Source organism: Aulonocara sp. 'chitande type north' Nkhata Bay, linkage group LG19 (assembly GCF_057382095.1).
Source record: "Aulonocara sp. 'chitande type north' Nkhata Bay isolate Kocher_YH1m ecotype deep benthic linkage group LG19, A_spYH_male_GT1.1, whole genome shotgun sequence".
In the NCBI taxonomy this organism is placed as follows: domain Eukaryota; kingdom Metazoa; phylum Chordata; class Actinopteri; order Cichliformes; family Cichlidae; genus Aulonocara; species Aulonocara sp. 'chitande type north' Nkhata Bay.
This window is the reverse complement of record NC_141362.1, coordinates 26,141,972-26,167,810: the sequence shown is the minus strand read 5'-3', so window position 1 is coordinate 26,167,810 and position 25,839 is coordinate 26,141,972. Positions and strand designations below refer to the sequence as shown.

At 41.6% G+C, this 25,839-nt stretch overlaps 1 protein-coding gene across 5 annotated transcripts in view; it reads right to left on the bottom strand.

The window, feature by feature from the left end:
* qkia (QKI, KH domain containing, RNA binding a) overlaps positions 1-25,839 on the bottom strand; it is an 81,781-nt gene that overhangs the window by 8,545 nt on the left and 47,397 nt on the right. For all 5 annotated transcript variants that reach the window (XM_086273796.1, XM_086273799.1, XM_086273795.1 and 2 more), the window contains exon 4: positions 20,144-20,287. In XM_086273796.1, coding sequence (XP_086129922.1) covers positions 20,144-20,287 — 144 coding nt within the window. The remainder of the gene's footprint in view (positions 1-20,143; positions 20,288-25,839) is intronic.

The window sequence follows — 25,839 nt, the reverse complement described above, 5'->3', positions numbered from 1 at the left end:
AGCATTCAACAGTGTGTCTGCGTGTGTGTGTCTGTGTGCACACGGCATGTTTAGTGTACCACAGAGCTGCCAATTAATGAAGCAAGGAAATTTCTTTTCCTTCGCTACCTCCACTGTGATCTGTCTCTCTTTTCTTTTAATAGGGAGGTCTTAAAGCATGAAAACGACACAGAATTATTCCAAGCTGCAAAGGCTGATCAAACAATAACTAGTGATTCAACAGACATGTTTTTATTTTCCAGGTAATTAGAAATTGATTGATTAAACAAACAGCTTTACATTACCAATAATTAACATCTAAATGATCATTCATTTCATTCAAAATGGCGTTCTAATATTCACCTCTGAATCAAATATTTTACATCTAATCAAATGACAACTTATGCTAACTAGCACATTCAGAAATTGGTTAAAAATAAATAAATAAATCAAGCTACAGGCTTGAACGGTGCTGTATGACAGACAAGTCAAGACAAGGTGTTAAAATAGCAGCCAAGCACTATTTTACTCCCTCGCCATTAGCTTTGGAGGTGAGCAAAGGGCCGCTTGACATGCAGCTTCAACACTAACTGAACACGGCCCAGGTCAGTCGCTAACATGGACCAATAAACCCTCTTCAATAGAGAGACAAAATCAGTACTAATTAGATGCTGCAATCTCTACGTAAACAACCGAACACGTGAATGAACAAGCCCTGCCAATAAACATTAAATCCAATATCATCTCTGTTTCTTCCATTTCTGGGATCACCTTTAGTTACTTACGTTACAAAGTCAATATAATCATAGTGTCTACAACCTTGCGCAGTCCAGAAAGTGGGACAAGCCTGCCGTTATTTGCTAATGACTCTCATAAATCAAAACAACCATTTATTCTCCTGCTTCCCTCTATGTGTGTGTCTGGGTCTCCCTAAAAGTCCATAATCCTTTCTCTGGAGCTGGCTTAAGCAAACGTAAGCTTCCCACGTCCACAAGTATGCTCGGGTACAAGTGATGTAAATTTCATCATCAGACCCAGAGCATGAGGGTTCGTGCAAATGTCTACATACCTGCCTGTTTTCCGGAACCGTGGAGAGAATTTACATTGTAATGCACCAACTACGCAAGCGCCCCGGGTGGAGGACTTCAAGAAGACTTGAAATAAAATATTAGAAGAATGACTACTCGGCTGCCGGGTCTGTATCCGTAATAGAGTATAATCAAGGCAGTCAAATTGAGGGATGAAAAGTAAAGAGAAAAAAATACAAAATGAATCACATAACTACTGCAGAGGAAAATCATGACGAGGGGCTGCATGTGTAATACTTTCAAAGCTCAATATGTTTATTCTGACAATAATAAATCACACAATCTTGCCCGTGTCCCTACATGGAGAGCTGGATAAAGAATACCAATTCTGCTAAAACCACACTTGCATTCAAGTTTTATTTTACACACAAGCAGAAAAACCTCTAACTGTAATTTAAATGAACTGTCTCTTATATTAAGATCAAGCCCTTAATGAGCACATAGCATCCCAGCAAGCTTAGTGCAAAGAACACAGCATCAGTTTGGTTGCAACAGACTAAGACTTAAAAAAGAAAAAGACATAATAATTAGCACATTTCAGGGGTGAGACTCTAAAGTATATGACAAAACGATTAGGGGTTACTTAGTAGGAAGCTACAGATCAGGACATATGCATTCAGGGATGTGGGTGTTACATGTGTTGTGTGTGTTGAGCAATGATGGATCTGCAGGGCTGTGGGGGTTAAATGGGTGCAAGGGGAAGGGGGTGCCACCATCCATCCAACTCTGCATAGGTGGCACACTGCCTGTTGAGAGGAGAGAGACAAAATAGAGGGCAGCGAGAGGGGAAAAGCACAGATGCTGCTGCTGCTGCAAGGATGAGGTGTGCATTGTTGTGTGTGAAATGTGTACATCCTCAGTGGAGGGCTGCCGATATAGCTCCAGCCTCTAACAGTTTGCTCACTAAACCCCCCAAACGCAAGACAGATCATTTCTGTTTTACATCTGAAACAAGCTCATTTTCTGCATCAAAACACAAAATCCCTCTTGCAGCATTGCCACCACTTTTCTCTGTAGTAGGTTTTGGGAAGTGCTGGTTGTATTAGTGCTACAGTTTGAGCAAAACAACAACTGAAAAATGACAGGCTCAAAATGGCTAAAGACACAGCCATTTACACGGGCAGGAAACAAAAGACGGTACTGCAGAAATCATGTTGCTTCCCCCCGCAGAAGCACAGATTAGATAAATGATGAACGGTACCTGAGAGAGCAGTTAACACTTAAATGTTGTCTTGCTCAAGGTGTCGTCACAATTAACAGACTCCTCAGTCGGCATGCACAATAAATAATAAAATCTTCATTCTGATGCTGCACTAAGTGTGTGTGAGAGCTTCTTTGTGTGTGTCTGTAATGATCTGGCTGCTGGAATTCCCTAGAGATGAATAGCTCCTGGATTACAGAATGAGAGGGATGGGGAAAGGAAGTTTTCTCTTATCATCTCTTACATGCACACATGAATGTGTGTAACAAACACGCACACACACACAGACACATACACGCTCCTGTCCATCAGTGAAAAAGCCACTCAATAAAGCTGCTCTATCCACAAGAATCAGATTCAATCAATGAGGCCTATTTGTGAAATCAGCAGAGCGGTAAAAGCTATCAGGGACAAGCAAGACGGAGGGATGAGGGAAGGTGGCGGAGGAGGAGCAGGCAGTGTGATGAGCTAAAGCAGGTGAGCCATGTCCCAATGCCTACCTGACAACCCGGCGATGAGGTCACTAGATGCATGCTAAATTACTGTCACGCTTCACTCTCCCGTGCCTCTTCTGATCACAGCTCGTGTCAGCCTTTTATATGAAAACAAACTGTAGCTAATGCTAGTTTTTATTAGACAATAGTGTTTAATGGCATTTACTGCATGTGCATCCCATGAATGATTGTGTACACTCACTCTCGCCCTGACACCCCGATTGAAGGCCCTTTCCTTTCCCCTCTCACCCACAGAAAAATGCAACAGGCGCCTGGATTAGGTTGGATGAGTTTCCTCATGTCTATGACTGCAACTGAGGGGGAGTTTTTGCTCATATCTGGCAAGAGTCGCAGTCTATGCAGCTCAGCTCAGAGAGATGAAATGATGAGCAGTGAGAGATACAGAAAGAGAAGTGGAACAAAAGGGTAACAGGAGGAGAAAAAGCGCTGCGGAGCAAGTACAAGAGAAAGCGTGAAAGATTGTCCTTGAGTTGGTGGAGAGATGGAAAGATAGGTAGGAAGAAGAAAGGAATAGCTGAAGAATATGAAACGAGAAAAGACAGGCAGAGTAGTGAAAGCCAATTTGTCTGCTCCCTAGTGGGATGACACTGGCTAGGGCCTGCTTTCCTTCCCTGGCCTCTCTGCCAGTCATCACAAACAGCCGTACGCACACATGTGAGTATACGAGCGCACACACACACACACACACACACACACACACACACACACACCTTAGGCCTTAGCAGGGCTAGGGTCAGGCTGTCTCCAAACTACTCCAATTACCTCAGCGGTAAATACTGCCTGCCCTAGCTGCCTCCTGGGGTATAGGGAGGCAGTATGTGTAGAACTGAGAATGAGAAGGGAGGGTAAGTTTTTCAGCAGAGGGGAGTGAAGGAGATGATATTGGGAGTCTCGGGAAGGGAGGAGTAGGTGACTTCATGTATATGGGTGGAACTGGCAGTGGCGGCAGCTGGTTTCTCCCCCCGTATCCCTCCCTCTTTTCACTCCCTTTTGGTTCCTTCCCAAACTCTAACATCTGGAGGGAAATGATTACTCTTGCTATGCTGCCAAGACGACTTATCAACAATTCCACACTCTCCAGAAGTGGAGGGTGTGAGAGAAGAGGATGGAATGAGTACTTGTAGCAAGCTTCAAAACATCTCCACACTAAATAGTGACAAGAAGTTTAATCAATGCAAGATAGTTAAAGCAAACTTGGAACCTGGACGGGGGGGAAGAAATGAAAACACTTGTGCAGCAAACCTAATTCCAGTGTTTTCATGGACAAGACTGTAAATCAAAGAGATGCTCTGGAAATGAAAAAAAAAAAAAATCAAACATGCCACTCATATATACAAGACAAACATGCACACACAGAATAAAAACATATTAGACCTTTATCACTTTTCAGCAACAAGACCATGTATCAATCAACTACAGGGGAAAAAAAAAAAAGTCTTATAAATGGGCATCACATTTTTATCTATTCTCTTTCATTAAAAAAGGCCCTTTAAAGGGTCTAGTAGAGTAAGTGCTGTTTGCCCTTTTTCAAATTCACTGTTGCACTTTCAAAGGCAATTTTCTTGCCTCTGCCTTGCTCCTCAGCTTTTGTGAACATATCTGCCAAGAGAATCAGGCCTCAACTGTATTTTCCCTTTCCCCAAAGACTAACAATGCAATCTCCTGCAACTTTGCTTTCTCGCAGCCTCATGCCTTCACAACATTCCCGTAAAGCCTCTTTATTTCTGCTGAACTTCTTTGCTCCCGTCCTCACAACCAGACAGCTCTGTTAGCGATGTGCGCCATTAGTCATGCTAAACCACCAACACACTTGCTCATTAGCATAGAAGTGAACCTGACTCCAGTCAGATTATTACAAACGCATCACGGCTGCTCCGCCCCATCGCTGTCAATCAGACAGCTTATCGAGGTACGGTTGAAAGTGGCACATATAGTGAGGCGCTAACTCTTCTGTTAATACTTCTCTTTCTACTTCATAACAAAGCTCAAGTGCCAAAAGCTCAGGCTCAGAAGTGCCAACTCTGCTCCGTCTGGAGAAGCATCGGTTGTAGCTCAGTATGTAAGACATATGTTGCAAAAGGGTATTAATTTAATTGCATACTTTATTCCTACAGCTTCTCTGGGGTTGTTCATAGCATGTGGTGTAGGTATGGGTGGTAGAAACAGCCTGAGCCATGGAACTGGAAATGGTTACTGGATCTATGGGGCTTATTACAGCCTTTTATTGTACTGGAGAATAGCGAAGTGGGCAGCCTTGGTGCTTGCCGATAGCCCCATCAATATCAACTGACAGACCCATACAGACTCTGCCACGGACAGGAGAAAGGACAAGAAAATAAGAAGGGAAACAGAAATACTTTTTTTTACTGAACTAACTAGAACTTTAAAAAAATATATCTTTTTTTCTTTCCATGAAAAGCTTTTCCAGTAATAGGGAAATAGCCACGCAGAAATTCTGAGTGATCATGTTTATCCTTAGAAACTGGGCTGGTATTTCATGTAACATATCAGCATTAAAAGCAGATTAAATTTCATATGAATAACCTAGAGAAAAAAATGTACACAGATTTAACAGAATGATTCAGATATAATTAAAGCTTGTTGGCCTGCTCTAGCTTTGACAAACCAATGACGTTACAAGCTAAGAGAATAAAGGATCGTGCAGTCCCACCGTGCTGTACAACCTAACTAACAGCTGTCGGATTCTCCTGAACACTCTCATCTTCGTTTTGCTTGCCTGACAATAAAATTCCCTTTGCCTGCTCCCACATTCCCAATTTTCACTCACAAGCTCTACCTTATTCATCCATTTCCATTTCATTTCCCCCCCCTTCTGCGCTGCACTCTGTTCCTGCCCCTATCTTTATCCCTCATTCCAGCATACTGCCAGACGGTGTATTGTTCTGTCGCTGCGATCCCTTAATGCCATCCAATCGAGCAGGGAATATCTTGAAGGGATTTGGCCAGGGATGATTTGGGAGCTTTAAATACTGCTAGGGGATTTGCATCAGATTCAGAGATCCTGACTCAGAGCTGATCACTGGAGCTTTCTCCCGAAACAGGGATCCAAGTACCTGCTGCAAGATGTGGATTCAACCCTGGAACTATTTGGATGGATGTGCACATGTGCAGGCCAGCAATTATATTTTAAGACAACTTCCTTGGGTGTCCTTGGGTTATCTGGCTCAGTGCAACCTGGGAAAGCTAGAACTGTGACTCTCAATAAAGGAACAAGTTTCAGTTCACTCATTGTGCTATAACTCTTAATTACCAACATCAACAAGAAAGCAAAGGGTTTACCATGATTCTGATGATTTCATTCACTAAGTAGCACAGAGCTATGAGGCATCCTAGCACTTCCTACAATGCACTGTTGAAAAGTATATTTAGTTTTATTTAGTATGCCAGTATTGCAGATGTTGACTGCATCCTCTGCTCATGCAAAACCACATTCAACATAGCTGTTTGGAAGAAAAATACCAAACAGGCAACGGAACTCAACTTCTACCACGGGACGACCAGTCAGCAATCGCCAACAAGTTAACATCACCCCTAACAAACAAAAGCAGCGTGGAAGAGAAAGACAAAAGAAGGGCCCTGCGATAAACAAATCAAACCAACCCAAGTGAGATTTTTAAAAAAAACAAAAATCTGAGGGAAAGCATTTATTCTCAAGAGACCATGGAGGAGGCAAGAAAGCCATCAGTCCAGAGCTGGCTGGTGGGACTGAGAGAATGGAGTTTGAAATGACTTGAACGATGGCTGGCAAAGCGAGGCATCAAAGCCTGTAGGAGCTGAATTTGATGGGCAGCCTTTGGGCTTTCAAAGCGCTGAGCTCTACACAATCCTATTTTCCTGCCTAAACACTGGGACACACTGTCGCTGGAGAGGCAGAGATGAAAGCTCCGAGTGTGTGCGTGTTTGTGTGTGTGCTTCCTCTTCACAGATGTTGCAGCTTGGCCCTGGTATGGGCCCTGAGGAAGTTCAGAACATACTGTGGGTGGACAGTATAAAGTGGCGTGTGCAAGAGACAAAAAGACAAAGTGGCAAAGAGACAATGTGCACAAGTCTTGATCAGCACTGAGCTGTCGGAGACAGAGTTCTAACTGCAACTCCCCTGAAATTGACTCGCAGCCATGTGCACACTTCTGCATTTCCTTGCCTCTCTGTAAAAGGATTAAAGGGACCTTCAAAGAGCGGCAGAGAGATTGGCCAGGGGCCTGCAGGGTCCCTTTCCTCACCACTGGAGGACCAGGGCAGATTAAAAGTGCCCGGGCTGCTCAGCCTGCCTTGTTACCCGCCTTTGCTTTCTGCGCAGTGTATTAGGACACTTGAAACTCCCCCCGGAGGAGCCGAGCACAACCAGGTGGATTAGGAAGGAGGTTATTTTACAATGATGTGAGGGACCTGGATGGGGACCGAAGAGCACGTGTATGTGTGTGAACTGAAATTAAAAGGACAGTACAAGTGGGCCAGGCAATTTCATAAGTGGTGCCTGTGTACACAGAATGCACCCTCACAGGGGATCATGGGTGACTGAAATCTAAATGAATGAGACAGGAGAAGAAACAGGCCTAATTCTCCTTAGACAGAAAAAATGAACTAGATGGATTAGCAACAGGATGAGGTTTCAAGGAGAAATGAAGAAGTCAAGAGAGCGCGTGAGAGAGAAGCTGCTAAGTGTGGCGAGTTTGGTTCAACAACAAAGGACAAGCCATCACAAATGAGACCTCTTCGGTTGTTCAGCTAGTTTATATTGACAATTAATTACTGACCAATTACCCACTGTGAAATTTGATGGTCTAAGAATATAGTTATCCTCATTTTACATCCAATTTACTTGGCTCTCATTTGTAATTTGCATGGCAGCACACATGCATGGCAGTGCGCTTCTTTCTTCTTTCCACAACTCTTCCCAGCCGTGAGTAGGTGAACGCCAGAGGGATAAAACAAGCAGGAGGTGGGGAAGGAGATGAAACACACCATTCAGCATGAATATTATTGTAATCTGAATCTTCTCCTTGCTTTGGGTTTTCAACATTTCCTGTGGTTGGCTCTGTGAGCAGACTGACGATGAAGGAACAGTGGGGAAAGTGGAATACAAAGCAACAAAACCATTATTCCTTGTTCATATGTCACTAAGTGCGTGCAAGCAGCTTACTACAGGTGCACATCTAGGTAGGTGCACACATGCAAGGAATTTTATCAAAACCGTTTGACAACTTCTTTCCAGATGTGGGGACAGCCGACAGTCAAACTAGACTAAGACTGTTTAAAAATATGGTCCCAGTTTAATTCCAGGCTACTTCACTCTTTGCAAAAATGTTCTGTTTGTGGTCATTACGCTGACAGACTAACTATAGTATTTTTCAACAAAACCATTATTCCTTGTTCATATGTCACTAAGTGCATAAACTATCCGTAAGGTGCCATTAAAAGTGAATGTATAAGAAAAGCTTATGTGGGTGGAGAAGCGAGGAGTAGGCCAAATTGCTAAATCTTGAGATAAAGTTAAAGTTCAACAATCAAATAATATTCTAATGAAAAAAATAATAAAAATAATATCTATGTGTACAACCAAAGTTCTACTGAATATTCGTGTCCAACATGAAACTAGGCTTTGAAGCCGAAGCCTTCCAGGCCCTCGTCTTTTCTATCAGCGGTGAGTCTCAGTACACCGGTGAGGATAAAGTTGGAGCACAGCATGAGAACAGAGCTGTTCAGCAGATTTATGTAACCATTAACTAGTCCAAGACTATGTAAGGTTACTCTAACGTGTTCTCAACCTTATCTGTACTTGTTGATGTGCTTTGTTATGTAAGACGAGATCACCAAAACGCAATATAAGTGAGCTGCCTGGCTATATGATGTGATGTTAGACTATTCTATATTTTCATCACATCTTATTTGAAGTGTTCCCTGTTTTTCCCTGTATTTTAATCTACATATAGGGGGGAAAATGGCCAATTTTAGTTCAACTCAAATTGGTTGAAGAAGTCTGCCTGCCTGCCTTTGAGCTTTACGGCCAGTAAATTAAAGAAGAAAAGGACAAGGCCGGGGAAGGTAGCCAAGATTAGACAGGTTGCTCCCTACGGGATTACAGTTTCTTTAGGGTCAGAACCACCTGTCTGCCGCCCAGGAGAGTGGTAGAACTGGAGATGACGAGGGATGGGCAGATGGAGATGTGGAGGGGAGAGATGGCAGGGGAGGATCCCTAAGGGGAAAGACCAGACCGAGTCCCTCCGGTCAGCATTTGAGCTGAGAGGAGGGACCTGGCACACAACACAGAAGCTCACCGATTACCACATATAGTAGAGCGATAGAAAATGGAGGAATGTGTGTAACTAGATGATCAAAACTGGGTCCAAACAAGTAACAGATAAAGGAATAGAAGAAAGTATTGAATAGCCTTTGTCCTTTCAATCACTTCTACAGAAGAGAACTTCTGTTCTCATACTTTATGGAGTAAAATATGAGAACGACAATGAAAGAAATGTCTTTCGCTATAAATCATGAATTGATGTAACTGTGCAACTGTGAACACACAATAAATAGCAGTGTTACAAAATCAAGCGTACGCGCAGCAAGACCAGCACAATTACAGGTGAGAAGTGGAAACCTTTTTCTCAGAAAAAAAACGAGAAGAAGAAGAAAAGAAATTAAAATGTATGCAAACAGATTTATATGCCAACAATGCTGGCCTTTCATGGTGATTGATGGCTTCCCTTTCTGCACATTTCAGAAGTAATAAACACAGAAATATTTCCTTCTCTTCTCTCTTAGAAAGGCACAGAAGGAAGGTTTGGGTAAAACAAATGGCTCAGAGATTCCAGATGTGTGGTCATTTATTTTATACCCAGCTTTCCCCGCTGTACTGAAATGTTAGCGAAGGTCTTGTCTGAGCCCGCTTTCAAATGTAGTAAGTTAACACCAAACGGAGGATGGCTGTGTTTCATTGTTGATTTGGTGTGTAAAGTATTACTGAAGAATGGGTGTTGGGGATAAGTTTGTGATTTATACAGCCAATCCAAAAAGTTAAAAGGAAAGTCTTTGAGGAGGGGATGTATAAATGTCAGTCTGCACGCTTGATTAAAGAGCGCTTCAACCTGACATGGCCGATCACGGTCACTTCTTAAAAAGTAGCCCATTAAATGACATGCACTAGTAATCATTATTGGCATAAGTGTCAGAAAATCCACATCTGTTTCCTGTGGTAACAGTTCAAGTGTTCCATTTCAATTACCCACTTATCACATCTAGACCATTAATCAGAGCTGCTTTATACATCACTATTTTAGTGTTTGCTCTTCACTGCTCTTCTGGTTACAAGGTTTCAATACGAGTCTGTGTGGTACTTGTCTCAAATGTATTAGCAAGGGCACAGAAAAGGTTGGATAAATGAGTAAAGAGTGTGAGCGCTGAAGATGGATGATGATGAAAGTGGAAGACAAGAGGATGGTTAGAAGTCAGAGGTCTCAGTGCCTCCAGGCCACATTCTCTACCACTTCACACACACGCAGACACACACATGCATACACACAGCCAAACCAAGAAAACAGCACAATTGCACTGAAGCAGGAGCACAGTGATGCACCCTTGCAGTCTCTAGCAGGGGTCACCATGTCAAGGAAGCAAATTAAAAAGATGATTAACATTCATGTGGGAGAAGCGTCATTGACGTGCAGGTGGGACCACACACCATTCACTCACTCACCCACCCACCCACACCCACACACATATATCTATATAATGGGTGCACTGAATATTGCAGTCCAGCCAGTTGTAGCTGCGATGTCCTGGGAGGTGGAGAGCAGGAGGTTAATATGATCCTAGCCAGCTCTTTCATTAGACTGATGAAGGTAATAACAGCCTACAGGGAAGGAAGGGCTGCCAGATTGACTAAAACCATATACCCACAACCTGAAAGCAACGTCTGCAAGCCTACTTGAGCTACCTGGCATAGTGAGATAATAGCTACTTTTGTCATTCACCGCATTTAAATGCAGACAAACCAAACATGGAACGAGAACTGACATGACGTCATGCGATGTGTGAGTCTGATGCCCTTTCATTCCGTAGCTGTACTGCAGACCTTTCAGCTAGCTTAAAGAAGACAAAGGTAAAAGTATATGAAGAAATGATGAACCAGTCATTTGCGATACTGCACATAAATACAGAGCCAGTATTGCAAACACCAATAACAATACATTAAGGTGCAAATTTATGCAATGCAAATTTAGTTGGCTAAATATTAAACTTAAAAAACATATCCATCCTATCTGATCAATACCAACACCAACATTGGTATCGATACCATCAATATTTGGATCAATCTGCCCAACTCTACCATGAAGTTATACTTTTACACAACTACGTAGCACCTGTTGCAGAGTATTTTCTTTAGAAGTCATGTTCATTGAGCACAGTTAAGTGCATGCATCACCAAAACACATTATGAAGAAATGTGAGCTTCTATTCATGGGTATAGCCGATATCATGCATGGCTGAGAATGTGAGGCAGGGGAGCAGATTAAGAGTAAATAAAAAGAGGATGGTCGTGATAGGTAGCCCCAACAAAGAATAAACATCATTAATTGGGGAGGCACACATGGATGGACACAGCCAGATGGTGTTTTGTGCTCATTTGTCATACACTGCTGACAGAGAAAGAGGAAAGAGTGAGAACCAGAAAGAGAAAAAGGAAGAAAAAGGTGTTTATTGATTGCAAAAATCTGCACACTGCTGCCTAGAACACACTTTTACTGTGCAAATCTACCTCCGCTTGTTCTGCACCGTCTTCTCTCTGTGCCTTTCCAGACTGAGTGGTTCTGATGGTGCTGCCATTGTACACTCTGCCAAGCCGGATGCATACTGGTGAGTACAGACCCAACACCCCACAGATAGCCAAGCTTGGCATCCATTAAGGTCCATCTGTCTGCCTTTCACAAAAACACCCTCTACTGTATGTTCTTTCTCAAAGGTGGCCCACAGGAGAGAACAGAAAAGAGAGAAGAGTGACAGGAGACTCAGGAGAGCAAGAGACAGGAACAAGAAAAACGGGGTTGAGTGGATTTGGGGGGGAAAAGAACCCTAGTGTTGGCATGAAGGGACTCCAAATGACAACCAGCTGGGCTCTCACTTTGCTGCTTGCTGTTCAGGCATTTATAAAATTGAAGAGAGAAAAGTGGACTGAAAACAATGTCTTATTTTGCATTATGTGTACTAGAACTTCTAAAGTTAAAAAAAAACAAAAAAACAACAACAGTAGGATGGAGTGGAAAGTAAGAGAGATGTAGCACAAGAGGGAGCAGTAAGTCTGAGTCAGGACTGGGTTTCCACCATCCCACAAATGGAGAGTAGTGCTCAAGGCCATGGGCTGCTCAGGCAGCTACCATGCTCACTTTGTTCTCTGCGATGACAGTTTCATTCAGAGAGGCATGCACTCGGCTCCCCAGGGCCAACGTGCCCCTGCACCAACCAGCTCTTTCTTTCTCTGTTTGCTGTTCTCCTTTCAAACACAACCCTGCCTGCTTTTTGGATGTTCAATGTGTATGTGTGTAAGAATGTCAAAGGAATCAAAGCTAGCTGGCTACCCCTATTAATATACTATGGGTAAGTGCTTTACTGTCACTGCACTGAATCAGATGTAGACCCTGCTGACATGAGAGCCTGTAGACCAGATACGGTCATAAAAATGCCTGAAATTTAAAACAGAATTGACTCACTTTTTCTAAATAGTATAAACTTTGTAAGCAGCTCAATTATCACTACACAGCAGAACATTTTGCTTTGTTAGAAAGAGTGAAGTGCCAAGTGTTTTTTTGGGGATTGAGCAGACACACTATAAGGCAGAAATATAGCTCTCAAAGAATCTGAAAAAGTAGATTATTGGCGAAATCCATAACGGCACAGATGCAGGCTGTCTCACCCGGTCTCCAAAGAGCCAATCAGAAGTCGAACAAGGAAACATACTAGCCAATCGTGTCTAGACTGGAGGTTCACGAAAGGATTCCCTGTGCATTGCAGGACATATCAACTCACTCCTCTACTAAAAATGAAGGTAAGCCCAATTTTTGTTTTTCTTGCTTTGCTATATCTATAATATGAATTAGCATTTCTGGTGAGATGAGCCATAAACACAGATCACGCCATAAATGAAGCTGTGATACTGCAAAGCGATCGAACGGCCAATTCATAGGCGACCTGCTTTACCTCCTGAATTACAGCTACCCCACATTTATGTCTGGAACAAAAACATTAAGACAGCTCATCCAGTTCCTGTATCAGAAATCTGTGAGCTCTATGCAGAGTTTAAAAAAAAAAGAAAAAAGGCAACACTGCTGCTCTCTTTTCCTTCCTCCTGCACACTCTCATACACAGAATGTTACACAATGCATCTCTTGGCTAACATAGTTATTAATAATAATAATAATGGATTGCATTTATATAGCGCTTTTCGGGGCCCTTAAAAAGTAAATCTCTACTAAATAATTTGGAGACCACGTCTGCCACACAGCTTGCAGTGAAACAGTCAGGCCACATCTCAATCAGTGATATCACAGCAGGCACTTGCTCCTAAGAAAAGTAAAGTACCTACACCGGCCTGATTAAGAAGGGGTGTGGCCAAAGGTGCGGCGTGCCTAAATGTTTCATACAGAGGTCATGTTATTGCATTTAATGGGGATTATAAAGAAATTGCTGTGGCACCCCCTGTGTGTGCAGCTGCCAAGCCAAGACTTCATTACACACCAGAAAAAACGTTTTCCATCGATGCTTTGTTTGAGGTTGTGAGTACAAGTAAGCAGTAGATCATTAATAACATGTGGAAGTAATTCAGATGGATTTGGACCTAAGCGTATGTCTGTTTACACAAGTCAGCTGCAAGCCAATTCTTATTTGTGATGACAACATCATTCTACATAATCTTGGCATACACAAAAATCAGGGTTTTGGGGGGGATTTTTTGCCTCTCTCTTAATTGGACATGATATTCTGTCAATCACAGGATAATGCCTTCCTATAGGCTGATAATCTTTGCTCTCCTGCCCTTCTAAGGATAGTGGGGAGAAGTGCAATGAGCCAGTCAGGGTTTATGCATACAACTGTGCAAGCTGAGGTTACCGAAAGTGCATTGGGGTTCTGCTGCTTGCTCTGTTTGAGGCCTTAACGAAGGACTCAAGAGATGAGAGCAGCATTTTTGTCGGTGTCTATGCGAACACACGCACGTGGACGCATTTTTCTGTGCAAGCGCATGTGTGTGTGCGCACTAGCGTAGGATCAGTGAAGTAAATCCACACTTGAAAGAGTAGCTCAATCAAGCTCTTCCACCAATCTCCCCCCGCCTCCCTTCCTTTTGCCTCTCAACTTGCTGTCGTTCCCCTGCTCCCAGTTCATTTAGAGTTGAAGAGTTCACAGGACTAAGGAGTGAAAGAGCAACACACGGGGCAAAGATGAAGAACTACCATGAGCAATGCAGCAGCCACTGGCTAAATGACAGATAAAATGTAAATACATCATACAAACCCACAAATGAGCCGAATGATTTTACAAGTCATGCTTTTTAAGAAAATTACATGAGAAATAAGCTCATATTGTTTCTGTTAAATGCACTTATTTAGCCTAGGGAAAAAAGTTTCATTTTGAATAATTAAACGAAACCATTACTGTTAAACAAGCTTCTACAAACTATTTTCTTACTAAAAAAAATAAATAGTATGAACGTGACTGAGTTTAGTTGGCTAAGCAAGTGGGAGGAGAGGATTTTCACTGCCAGACATCCTGGCTTTTAATCCCAATTCAGTCAATTGTGAGATTATTTAAGAGCAAAATTATTATTATTATAAAGCCTTTAACTTCAATTTAAGGCCAGATTTGAAGAACCTTTGGTTATCCCGCATCCTCCCCTCTTTGCTTCCTTTCTGCAGCAGGGACCTCGTCAATGACAAGTAAAGCCTTTTCCTTGGAAGGGAATAAAAAGCATGACCTCATTTTGTGTCCTGTGCGATGTAATAAAGGCGATTTTACGCTGCCAAACGTAGAGGAGATGCCCTTCATTAGAACTGTGCATACTCAGCGTGTCCATACTTTAATCCAATTTAGTTTAGCATGATAAAGGGCATTACAGCCACCCAGTCCCACACATACTCACGACACGTATGCATTCAGATGCAGGAAATAACAGAAGAAAAGAAAGAAAGAAATGCAGAGCCCTTAAGAATTATTGGGTAGATAATGCACTGCCCCAGTATTTAGGAACATCAGACAATTATATTGAACCCAGGGGCCAGTCAGAGTCCTCTGTGGTAAGTAAAATCTATAACAAAGTCAAACTTGGTTTATTTCTTGCGTCAATATAAAGTAGAGTATTAACTAAAAATATGTCTTAGCCGAACAAGCTTTAGCATTTTTTAATAGATATGAATGTGAGGAAAATGTGCTTCCCTTATTTCATTATATTCCAAAGCAAAAACAGGACACATTGTTAGAGTTTGTATTGTTGATTGTTATTTATGCTTAGAAATATTTAACCATAGATGCTTAGAGGTGTATAATCAATTGTGTAGTGATAAGTTGTGTGATCTTTAACAGGCTACAGAGGCTTGGTGTGCATTCCACACTAGAATGCACACCTACATCCTGGGAGCACGGGAAGAGGTCGCATCTTGTTTTAATTGTTTTATGGTAGGATTAACGTAGCTACGTCTGTTCTAGTCTAAGTGCTTTTCTGTTTAGATGAACTGCTGGACTTCCTCACCGGGGGGGGGGTCTAGTCTACCCTCTTCCTGACCAAGGATGTTTGACCCTTTGATCAGCAACACACACACACACACACACGCGCACACACACACGCACACAGGCAAGGTACTCTTTGTTTGTATGTAGACGTCGTATGTTAATGAACCTATGCATATTCATGTAACCTCAATAAAAGGACAGTGTTACGGGAGGACGGACGAGAGCAACTGGGGTCAAGCGAAGGGACGGCGCTCTGTCCGGTCTCTCCCGTGCACGAGTAACATGAAGAACTTTGCCTATTTGTGTCTTGCTTAGCAGTGTAATTATATTGTCTTCAACGTTCCAGCGGATGGGTTCAAGCTACAAACCTATCACACATGGATCCTGAGAAATCAGAACATTTATATGCAAATTTGATAGGTTCAGAAAAAACACTATCTATCTAATGTCTAACTAATGGAAAAAACTTTTCATTATGGTTAAATGAACAAAGATGCTTTGCCTGAAGGAAAAATAGCCTTTGGCAAACTGCATCTGGTCATTAATTAGATCCATAAAACTCTTATTCAAATTAAGAGAGAAACTTTATGAGCAAAGAGATTTCATTAGTGTCTCAAAAGAGCAAGAAGCTTTCTTGTGTTTGAGAAATAAAAGAGCGGCTCTTTACTCCACTCAGTGGTTCAGGTACCAAATTAAAAGACTGTGTGTAATGTACTTGTAAGGGTGCAAAATGCACAGAGATTTCTAGGAAAGTGATAAAGTTATTTTCATGGCACTTGATTCGGATTAGTTTTAACATTGAGCAGCTGCCATTATCTTAAAAGGTGTTGCTGTGTCGTGTTGACACGTGTGCCAGTGACTCATTCTACTTATAATAATGCAGCTTCCAGATATGGCCTTCATCTTCAACTGTGAATATAAAAGTCTTTCAATATCCTCTGTACATAATTACAAGTCCCCAAACTAAAGTCAGGAAATGAGAACCAGTTCCAAATTGTCCAATCCATCAGAGTAGGATGTTCCCTGGGTTACTTTTTTCTTTTTATTGATGCCAATGTGTTTTTCTGACTGTTGAGTCTTGCAAAAACAATGTTGTTAAACTCATGAATCTACTTTGTTGGAAACTTCTAACAAAAAGGAGTCAAGATGAAAAGGAGGAAACGGTGCAAAGCATGGCTTCATTTGAGAGAAAAAAGGATAGCAGTGCTAGTTTTAATGGCTTTAAAATGATCATTTCAAGTACGGGTGGAAACACCAGCAATATGCCGAAACATCTGTCTACACAACTTGGGCTTAAAACAGGAATCCATTAGACACTATTGCTTCTCAGCTAGGCAGCATACATGTTACAAGGGTAAATACTGCATGGTATATCCGTACAACACAGGCGAGCTTAGCAATTTTTTTCTTCTTTGACTTCAAACAACATTTTTTCCCCCCCTCACTGCATCCATTTTAAGTTTTGACTGACTGTTGCTACAATAAAATAAGGGAATTCAACCAATAAGGTTAAAAAAAAAAAATCAATTAAGTGTGGTATCAGTGAAGTCATATCAGTTCCCTAAGGAGCTGTGAAACACTTCAGTATTCAAAACAGTCAGCGCCTAAACAAATGACAAGTAAGCCGAATACAGACAAGAAATACTCCGGCAAGATGGCACGAATTAAAGCGCCTTCCACACTGTCTCAAAAGGGCCTTATACCGCTTTGACAGACAGGTTAGAAACATCACAGAAGACAGGAGATGCATGATGCCGCTTCCTGTGGCAGACGTGAAGCTCTAAACTAGGGCTGCTCGATTATGGCAAAAATGATAATCACGATTATTTTCACTGAAATTGAGATCTCGATTATTTGACGATATTTATTTAACCCTTTAATACCTACCATAGAACCAAGTACGCCAGAGCTTATATTATTTTTTTACATGTTGTAGTGCCATTTGTGGGAGCATTTCAAGTTGCTATACAACTGTTATAGCCCATATTTTAATAATATGTATGCATTAAGTCCATAGTAACTACATTAATTGCAAAAAAAGTGCAATAAACTACAAAAAAAAAATTGAAAATCGTTTTTGTTTTTTTGTTTTTTAGGTTTATCCCTCAAAACTTTAAATACAAAAAAGTTGCAAAAAATAGTTTACAACAACAGGAAATTTATTTTGAGTGTCTTCATAGTTTTATTTTGGAGATACACCAATTTTTATATACTGCAGGAAAAACGAAAAAAACAATCCTATGATGCAAATTTGCAAAGAAAACAGCATGTGCATCAAAATAAACTATTTCCAGCTGTGCAATTCGAGTTCTAAGCATCCCAGAAACTATTCAGAAAAGTCAAACATGACCAGTATAGGCTTTTAAGGCCTACAAGTAAAAAACTACATTTTCCGCGAAAATGACGTCACTTCCGGTTTCGGGCAGGAAATGGCGGACATGCGATAGTTCGCGCTGACGTCTGTTTCACTGTGGGAAGTGTTACGAACAGCTGATCGGATCGGCAAAGCGTGTTTCTGGAATATTATGTTTTTGTTCCTGCAAGCGCTTTTTATGCAATTTTTGCAAAGCTTTATGTGGAAGGAAACCGTGACCGAGGACAAGCTGATGGCATGAGATGTAACACAACTCCTCTGGTTTCATATGCAAAACAAATTATTGCGCTAGCTTACGCGGTTCCGGTTCTACAGGGATTTAAAAATAGCTACACAAAACAGAGCGTGCTGCTCTGACCAGCTTTAAAGGGTTAACAATAACAACGTATTGAATAATGACTTTAAAAAATAATATAAAATAGTGTGCAACACCACTGAAGTTTTTTTTTTACCTCTCTTTTCAACCAACAGCAGTCACTCTCCTCTCCAAATAACTTCTGCTTAGCTTTCCGAGCTTCCCTCGGGTCCTCTTAGTCAGCGGTCTCCAACCTTTTTTGCACCATCGACCGGTTTATGCCCGACAATATTTTCACAGACCGGCGTTTAAGGTGTCACGGATAAATGAGGGAGGGGCTAATAATCGGCTCAGTCATTTTTAATGATCGTTGAAAGCCCAGATCGTAATCATGATTAAAATTCGATTAATTGAGCAGCCCTACTCTAAACTGGTCTAAACGAAAAGATACCGTTCAGGGCCCTAGAATGATGCAATGACAAGGATTTGTTTTAACTCTTTACACTATAAAACAACATTTTACAGTCTCCCCCATTATGAGTTTTGACACCTCAGTATATATCAATAAAAATGTGGTTTGACGACCATTAGGATGGTTTCCAGGTCTTTTCAAGCATACAGTAGCTGCATAGGCAGAGACTACCCTCACTAACTTCTGATGCACACCCAGTCATTTTGTTCTATAAGCAGACCAGAAATATGAGAGAAAGCACTCAAGGAGCTTCAAGGGGTAAAGAGGTAAACCCCATTTGTTTTAACAATTACTTTCCTGATGTGGCAGACCCAATAAAATAACTAATAACCCTGAGCTGACACATGTAAACATTTGAATTAAAATATAGCAATTTATAGTCTATGCTTGTTTTTCCTAATACAACACCAGGATTCAGAGAGCCTTTCCCATGAGAATTTCTATATAAAGTTTCAAACATGTTGGTCTTAGAGCTAAATAGGTGACTTCAACTTAACTCTTGGGATTCAGGTTTCCATTTTATAAGTCTGAAGAGAAGTTTGTTCAGCTACTTTTTGACAGATTGATTAACATACAGCTCTTACTGGTGTGCATCTGAATATCCCTGTAATCTTATAACCCCTATATTGATGTGTTCAGATCAAATTTTTTCCCACTATTGAGCTCATTTCCACAAATGTTGACTTTCTTGGGGTATCAAAGGCATCATAACTCTGACACTCAAACATTACATGCTTGTAATTGTAATACAGTTACAACTGGGACAAACGCTGTCCTTGTTGCGTATGTCCCTCCCCGGGCGAAAGAATCTTAATGTGAAGCACACATGTAGGAATAATTATGCATTAGCACGATAGAATGCATGAAGGACAGCGGATTAACAAGGTTACAAATGCAAGTAACACTTTGTTTAACCTTGTAAGGCTGATATTGGTTGGCCCCATTTCCACAGACCTCCAACCCTGTGCATTGCCACCTGCTGGTAAACCTGTGCCTTCAGCTGCCCTGCCCACCTGGTCACCACAGCTAAAAGCAAAAATATGCATTGCATGCCAAAAGCACTACCAGCAGCTATCACCAGTGGCACCATGTAAGAGGAAGTCTTGGCAGAGGGGAAGCGGAGATGAAATGTGGCAGTCACAGGAGGTGTGTACAGCTAGCTATGTTTTTCCACTCCGCTGGAGGTACAGCCAACCTGTTCTCCTCAACTATATATGGAAGTAAACAGGATGCTAACAGCGGGATAGAGGTAGTATGCCATATGTAGGTCGGTAATCTTGTTGTTTTGACCAAAAGCTTCTCATAGGACCATAAATTTAGAGTCAATATAAGTCCTTCATCTTCTGGGAAACTCAAATGGAGAACATTAAATCTCTCATTAAACCTCAAGCTGCTACCATTGCATCCATCCATACATCCATCCGACCGGCAAGAGGCAGAGTACAAAATGTGTACGTATAAACTTGTGGACAGTATGTACTTACTGCAGGTACAAGGAGCTTCTTGACCTCCTCCACTGCTCTCCTCATCTTGATCTCTGCTCTAGCCTGTGTGTCTTCCACTGTGATGAGGACATGAAGGTCTTCATTTAGGTGTTCCCAGTTTGGCTTTCCTCTGTTCTGCTCCTCCTGGACAGAGAAATAGGAAGAGCGAGAGAGACGTTGAGTGAATGTGACAGTGTGGGTGTGTTAGAGTACCAGTGCAGTAACACGGCATATCAGAGAAAGTGGAGGCGAGAGGCAGGCATACACAGAGGACGACGGGGCCCTGTGAAGAGAGGCGGGATGACAGGGCCGGCCCTTTAGTCAGCTATTTAGCTTTAACTTTGAAAGGACACCCTTCTTTAATAGATCCCTCGCTTCGCAGAGACAAAGATGACAGCTAGCCCTGCAGCAATTAATATCAGTGAAAGATGGATGGATCAGAGAGAGATGGATGGGGATATTTTTATTTTATTTTATTTTTTAAACCGCAGCAACTTCACTTGTTGGAATAAAATTATAACATAGCTAGGGCTCAGAGTATGTGAAAGTACATGAGTGTGCATCTGCCTCTGACACATTTTGACATACACTGTAAGGGCAACAAAGGTTCGATGAAGGAGTCGTTTTCCTTCCTACAAAGGCAGCAGCACAGTACTCTCAGGGTCCCAAACTAGCAATAGCAGCATCTAAAAGGAAAAAATGGGTTGTATTCAAAACCACCATCACTGCTAGATAGCCTTTCAACACAGTTAAATAGGAAGCAGGCTCAAAATTGAAATTTGGCAGACTGAAGTTTAGAGAAGCTTTATGTTTTCAGTTGCCTCCATGAAAAGCCCAGTCATACCCAAGTCGTGTGAAAAAGGTAAAATGGGATATATGTACAGACAAAAAAAAATCCTACATTTGCAGCAAAAAAATAAAAAATGGGATCAATTTTCAATTTAGCATAGCTACTTTCCTCCCTCTTCTTGTTGCCCGGCTGACAGTAAATCTAGCGAGCAGACACTGAGAGCGCTCTAAAAAGCTTTTGAGGTTGGATCGCATGTCAGCGTACAACCATGAAAGCCAGTGGTTTGAAAGCAGACTACTTCCCCTTGAGGTGAGGAGTTGAGGTCTAGGTTGTCTGTAAAAGATACAACCTCAGATTTTGATGTGTGACACCACATTATAGCACCAAAAAGGGGGAAAAGGGATAATAATGCTCAAATGTTTCAGTTCGTGAAGACAAAACGTGTAAAGTGAAAATGAATCTGACTGCATTGTAAAATCAGAAATGTTTTTCCAAAGGAGGTCAGAGTCTTGAGGAGTCAGCTGCATACTCTCCTGCTGTTGTTCATAAATACTGTATCGTTTACTCCCGCCCATACAAACCACCTCAACTCCAGATCACGGCTCATTTCTGAGTAGTAGGCGAACTGCTGCAAGGATGTCTAATTACAAACAATGCATTGCAGTGCTCTGCATGGGGTCCACCTGACATGATTTCAATATACTCAACGAGCACCTCAAAGTGAGGTGGAGCACGCACGCACGCACAGTACTAAGAGCTTGAGCTGAGTGCCACCCACCTGCTTTCTACTCCACAGAGAGCTGTTGCCATGGCACTGCTCTTTACAACACACACACACACACACACACACACACACACACACACACGAAAGTTCAATATTCCACTCTCGTTTTCCCCTTTTCCACACATGGGTGTGGGTGGGAGGGTTGTTGGGGGGCTAGTTTTCAGCAGTCAGGCCATTATTTCACCATGGCTGTTTGCTTATGGCCTATTAGGGGACATGGGGACTGGAACGTGACTCAGCACTTTCTGGAGGGGACAAGTCAGAAAGGCCACAAGGGCTGCCACTGTATGCAGGACACAGTATGGAAACACATGGCTGACACGTAAAAGTATTTACACTGACAAGACTCCTGCTCAAGTTGGAACCAAAAAAAGATTAGTCGGTCACATGCTCGTGCACATATGTGTGCAAAGTGTGACCACCAAAGCTCGGACAGATTCAGATTTGGTAAGGATTTTATCCAAATATATCGGGGGGTGGGGGCGATGCGTACACCCACACATCTCACACCAGCATGACTGCCTGAGAACAAGGTCACTGTGTGCCTCTGAGAGAATGTGACAGCATGACAAACAGGAGGAAGGCTGGAGGGGGAGGTAAGAGGAGACCTACCAGGAATATTGGGAAGGCCTTTGAAGACAATGTCCATGCTGGCCAACATCAAATGCCACTGCAATAACCACGTACCGGAGGGCAATGGATTTTGGCAAAGCACGTAGCATGAAAAGAATAGCATGGGGATTGCATCTATAAACACCATCTAAGAACAGGATCAAGGGGAAAGGCTGCTAGTCAGCTATGTTGCCCGACTTCCAACGTCTGTGCAGCACCTGTTAGCCCGTTGCATTTCACACCTCTCAGAAAACTTAAGGCCTCAATTCTCACCACATGTTAAAAGGTTACAAAAATATAGCACTGATATTTTTGCCGATCCCTTTTTTGGTTGTCCTAAAAATCGTGATTCAACGTAGGCTTTTTAAACTTATTTCATGATCTGAGTAGTTATTCTTTACAGTCAGGTACACTCAAAAGGATCTTTGGCCATGCGGCGCCACAATTTTATTGTTATTTTGTTGGTATTTGACAGTCTAGCTACTGTTTCAACTCTGCCTTTGCTACTCTGAACGGCCCATTTGCTTTTGATCCTAAAGGATTTCCCAACTAAGGTCAGAACAACTGAGGCTGAATGCAAGCAGGCCAAACAGGTGCAGCAGAGAGCTGCAAGGACATGGAAGGACAAGAGAAGATAAGCAACGCTGGAGAAGAACAGTAAGCACTGAGGGGAAAAGATATAACTACATATTAAATGAAAATGAGCCAGATTACAGAATAAACACAGAAAACCAACATATCCACCCCCAAAATGTAGATGACAGTGGTTAAAAAACTCAACTTATCAATAAACAAGATCAAAAATGACAGATTGAACATGACATTACTAAACAGGTCACCTTTAAATCTTTGTGGCTAAAGGACATAGCCACCTATCACAGAGGAAACAAAGACATGAATTACTGGGTAATACGGCAAGTGTAGCTGCACCCTCTGCTCAATGCCAATCACATTAAGGGTGCTCAAAACAGACCAAAAAACAGCCTGCAACACAACTCCGTTACAAATAAGGCTTTTCAGATTGCAGGGAGTACAAATCATTCTCTCAGCCATCAATACCATATGGATGTTGATTTCATTTTAAAGTCAAAGTGACTTTGTGCGACACTTTGTGTCCATTAGGTATTCGGCTTCAGTCAGTGTATTGCAAACCAGGCCTCAAGTGACCCCACAGGCTCTAAGCAATGGGACATATTGTTTTTAGGGTGTATTTTATCCATTAGCTACAACAACTAAACTAATGTTACTAAACTATTGTTAACAGTTGGTCATTACAGTGATTAAGTATAAATTCAAAAACATAAAAACAGCTTGAAAGAGTTAGAGCTATAAATATAAAATGAGAGAAAAGAACCAGGCAGATATTTTGACTCGACATTGTTTCCCTTAAGTTGTTCAGCTTAAGGTAAACATTGCTAATAACCAGCCATTAATATTAACTAATTAAGGTAGACTAAATTATTCACTGCTTTCTCTCTCCATGCACCAGCATCTGTGCACTGAAAGCATGAAGCTGTAATACCTGCATGTATACTCTGCTATTCTCACAGTGTGCCCTTTTGCGGTTGGATGGTGCCAAGTTAACCAAGGCGCAGCCCCGATGTCTACCAGCTTTTCTGGTGTGTAATCAGCCTGGCAGCCTGTGCTTCTTCCACAATCAAATATTAATGTTCACAAATTAAATTGGATTTTATATATAATTTAGAAATGTACAACACTAAATATCCGCCTTAGTCCTTTTCTATGACAGTCACCTTTTAACCCCCTAAAGCTATTTGCAGAGGAAAAACTCCAAGGCAACTAAAGTAACACCTGGACTCTGAAGACTTAAGTACAAAGAAGCTATTGTGGCTCTATCGAAGTGCATCCAAAGATGAGGAGCTAAAAAAATAAATTAAAATGTAAACAAAACAAGTAGGTCTGCTGCAGAGCCAGCAGGCTAATGGAATTCAGTGTATTGACTGCCAATGTCACATATTAACTCTTAAGCAATAAATGCAGGAGCTGTAGTGTGACTCTGTCTATGGGCTGGCACAAGCTGATGGCTCAAATTGGAGTCCGATTCTATTCCATCAGTGACCATGCTGATAGCACAGTTTTAGCCATTATGTTTTGGGACAATCAGCAAAAAATACAAATCAAAGCAAATTCACTTGATAGAGAACATTTTTCAAGTGCAAGTCTGAAAGGACATTTAGTGCGACTCTAAATAAAACAGCCATCTAAGTAATTTCACCATGTAGCAGCCAAAATAGAATTAGGGAATTGGTTTTGCAAAAGGGAAGGGAAATCCCTTTTCTGCCTGTGCAGCGGTCGATACAGCGTACCTGTAATTTAATTGCAGTTGTTCTTGCTGCTGTTTTGCATTAAGCGCGACTGCGGGAGTGGAAAACAGAGACCAAAGCTGCCACGTCAGGTGAAAATCTGATTGGAATATGGCTGCAAAGAGAGTCCTTTTTAGCTGTCAGAAAAATAATTACTCAAATGTGTCAGAAAATCTTTCATCTTTCCAACCATACTTCTCTATTAAGAGATGTTGCAAAAATCTACGTGTACCAGTCACTCTTATAGAGACCTCACAAGTTATTTTCATGTGTTAGACTCCCCTGTCTCAGCCTAAGCTGGATTTCAGATGCCTGCACATACACACAGACATTTGTAGTAAGTTCACTATTTTCATATTCTGTATTTGCCTACCATGCCAAACCATAAATGATAAAAATACTTCTGCTGGGCTCTGTCCATTATAGCTGCCCAACATCATTTTAGCGTCAACACTACGGTGTGCAGGCCTGCAATCGTTACATCACAGGCCGTGCTGCAACTCATTTGACAAAGAGTGTGTCATTACAGAAATATCTTGCCTCAGTCCTGAGGAAATGTCGATGGTGACTCGGTCAGAGGCACAAAACAGATTTTTCTCTAATGTTTTTTTTTCTTATGTTAAAAAAATTAACATTTAAGAAAGAACGCTTTGCACTCGATTATTACTTAGGGGCAAGAAATGCAGCTGTTCTAGGGAAAATTCATGAAAATCACTTTATTTTTCCATCTTGTCCAACATGTTTCAATTTCTACTTCAGATATTCTATTCTAAATAACCCAATGCTGCACCATTAGACAAAAGACATTTGTTAACTATGCTTAAATACTGTGCTTGGAAACAATTAAATGACTACAGTTTTTAATTTGCACACAAAATACTACAGCAAACAAAAGAAGACTGCAATGCAACGTAAATTTGTGTCAGGCAGCCTAAAACAAAACATGATATGTGTTGGTACATAAACATACAACAAATAATTATAATCTGGTGTGATTAGATGTTCAGGATTACAAAAATCTCCATCACTCGTCATCCATCAGTCTACCCTATTGTTCTCTTCACCTGCTTCTTTCCCTCTTATTTTATTTTCTGCTTTTCTTCTCTCACTATTGTTCTTTACTTCTCTTTCCCATTCCATAGCTCCAGTGAACTGACTCCCTGTCAGGCAGTGCGACCCAAGAGGG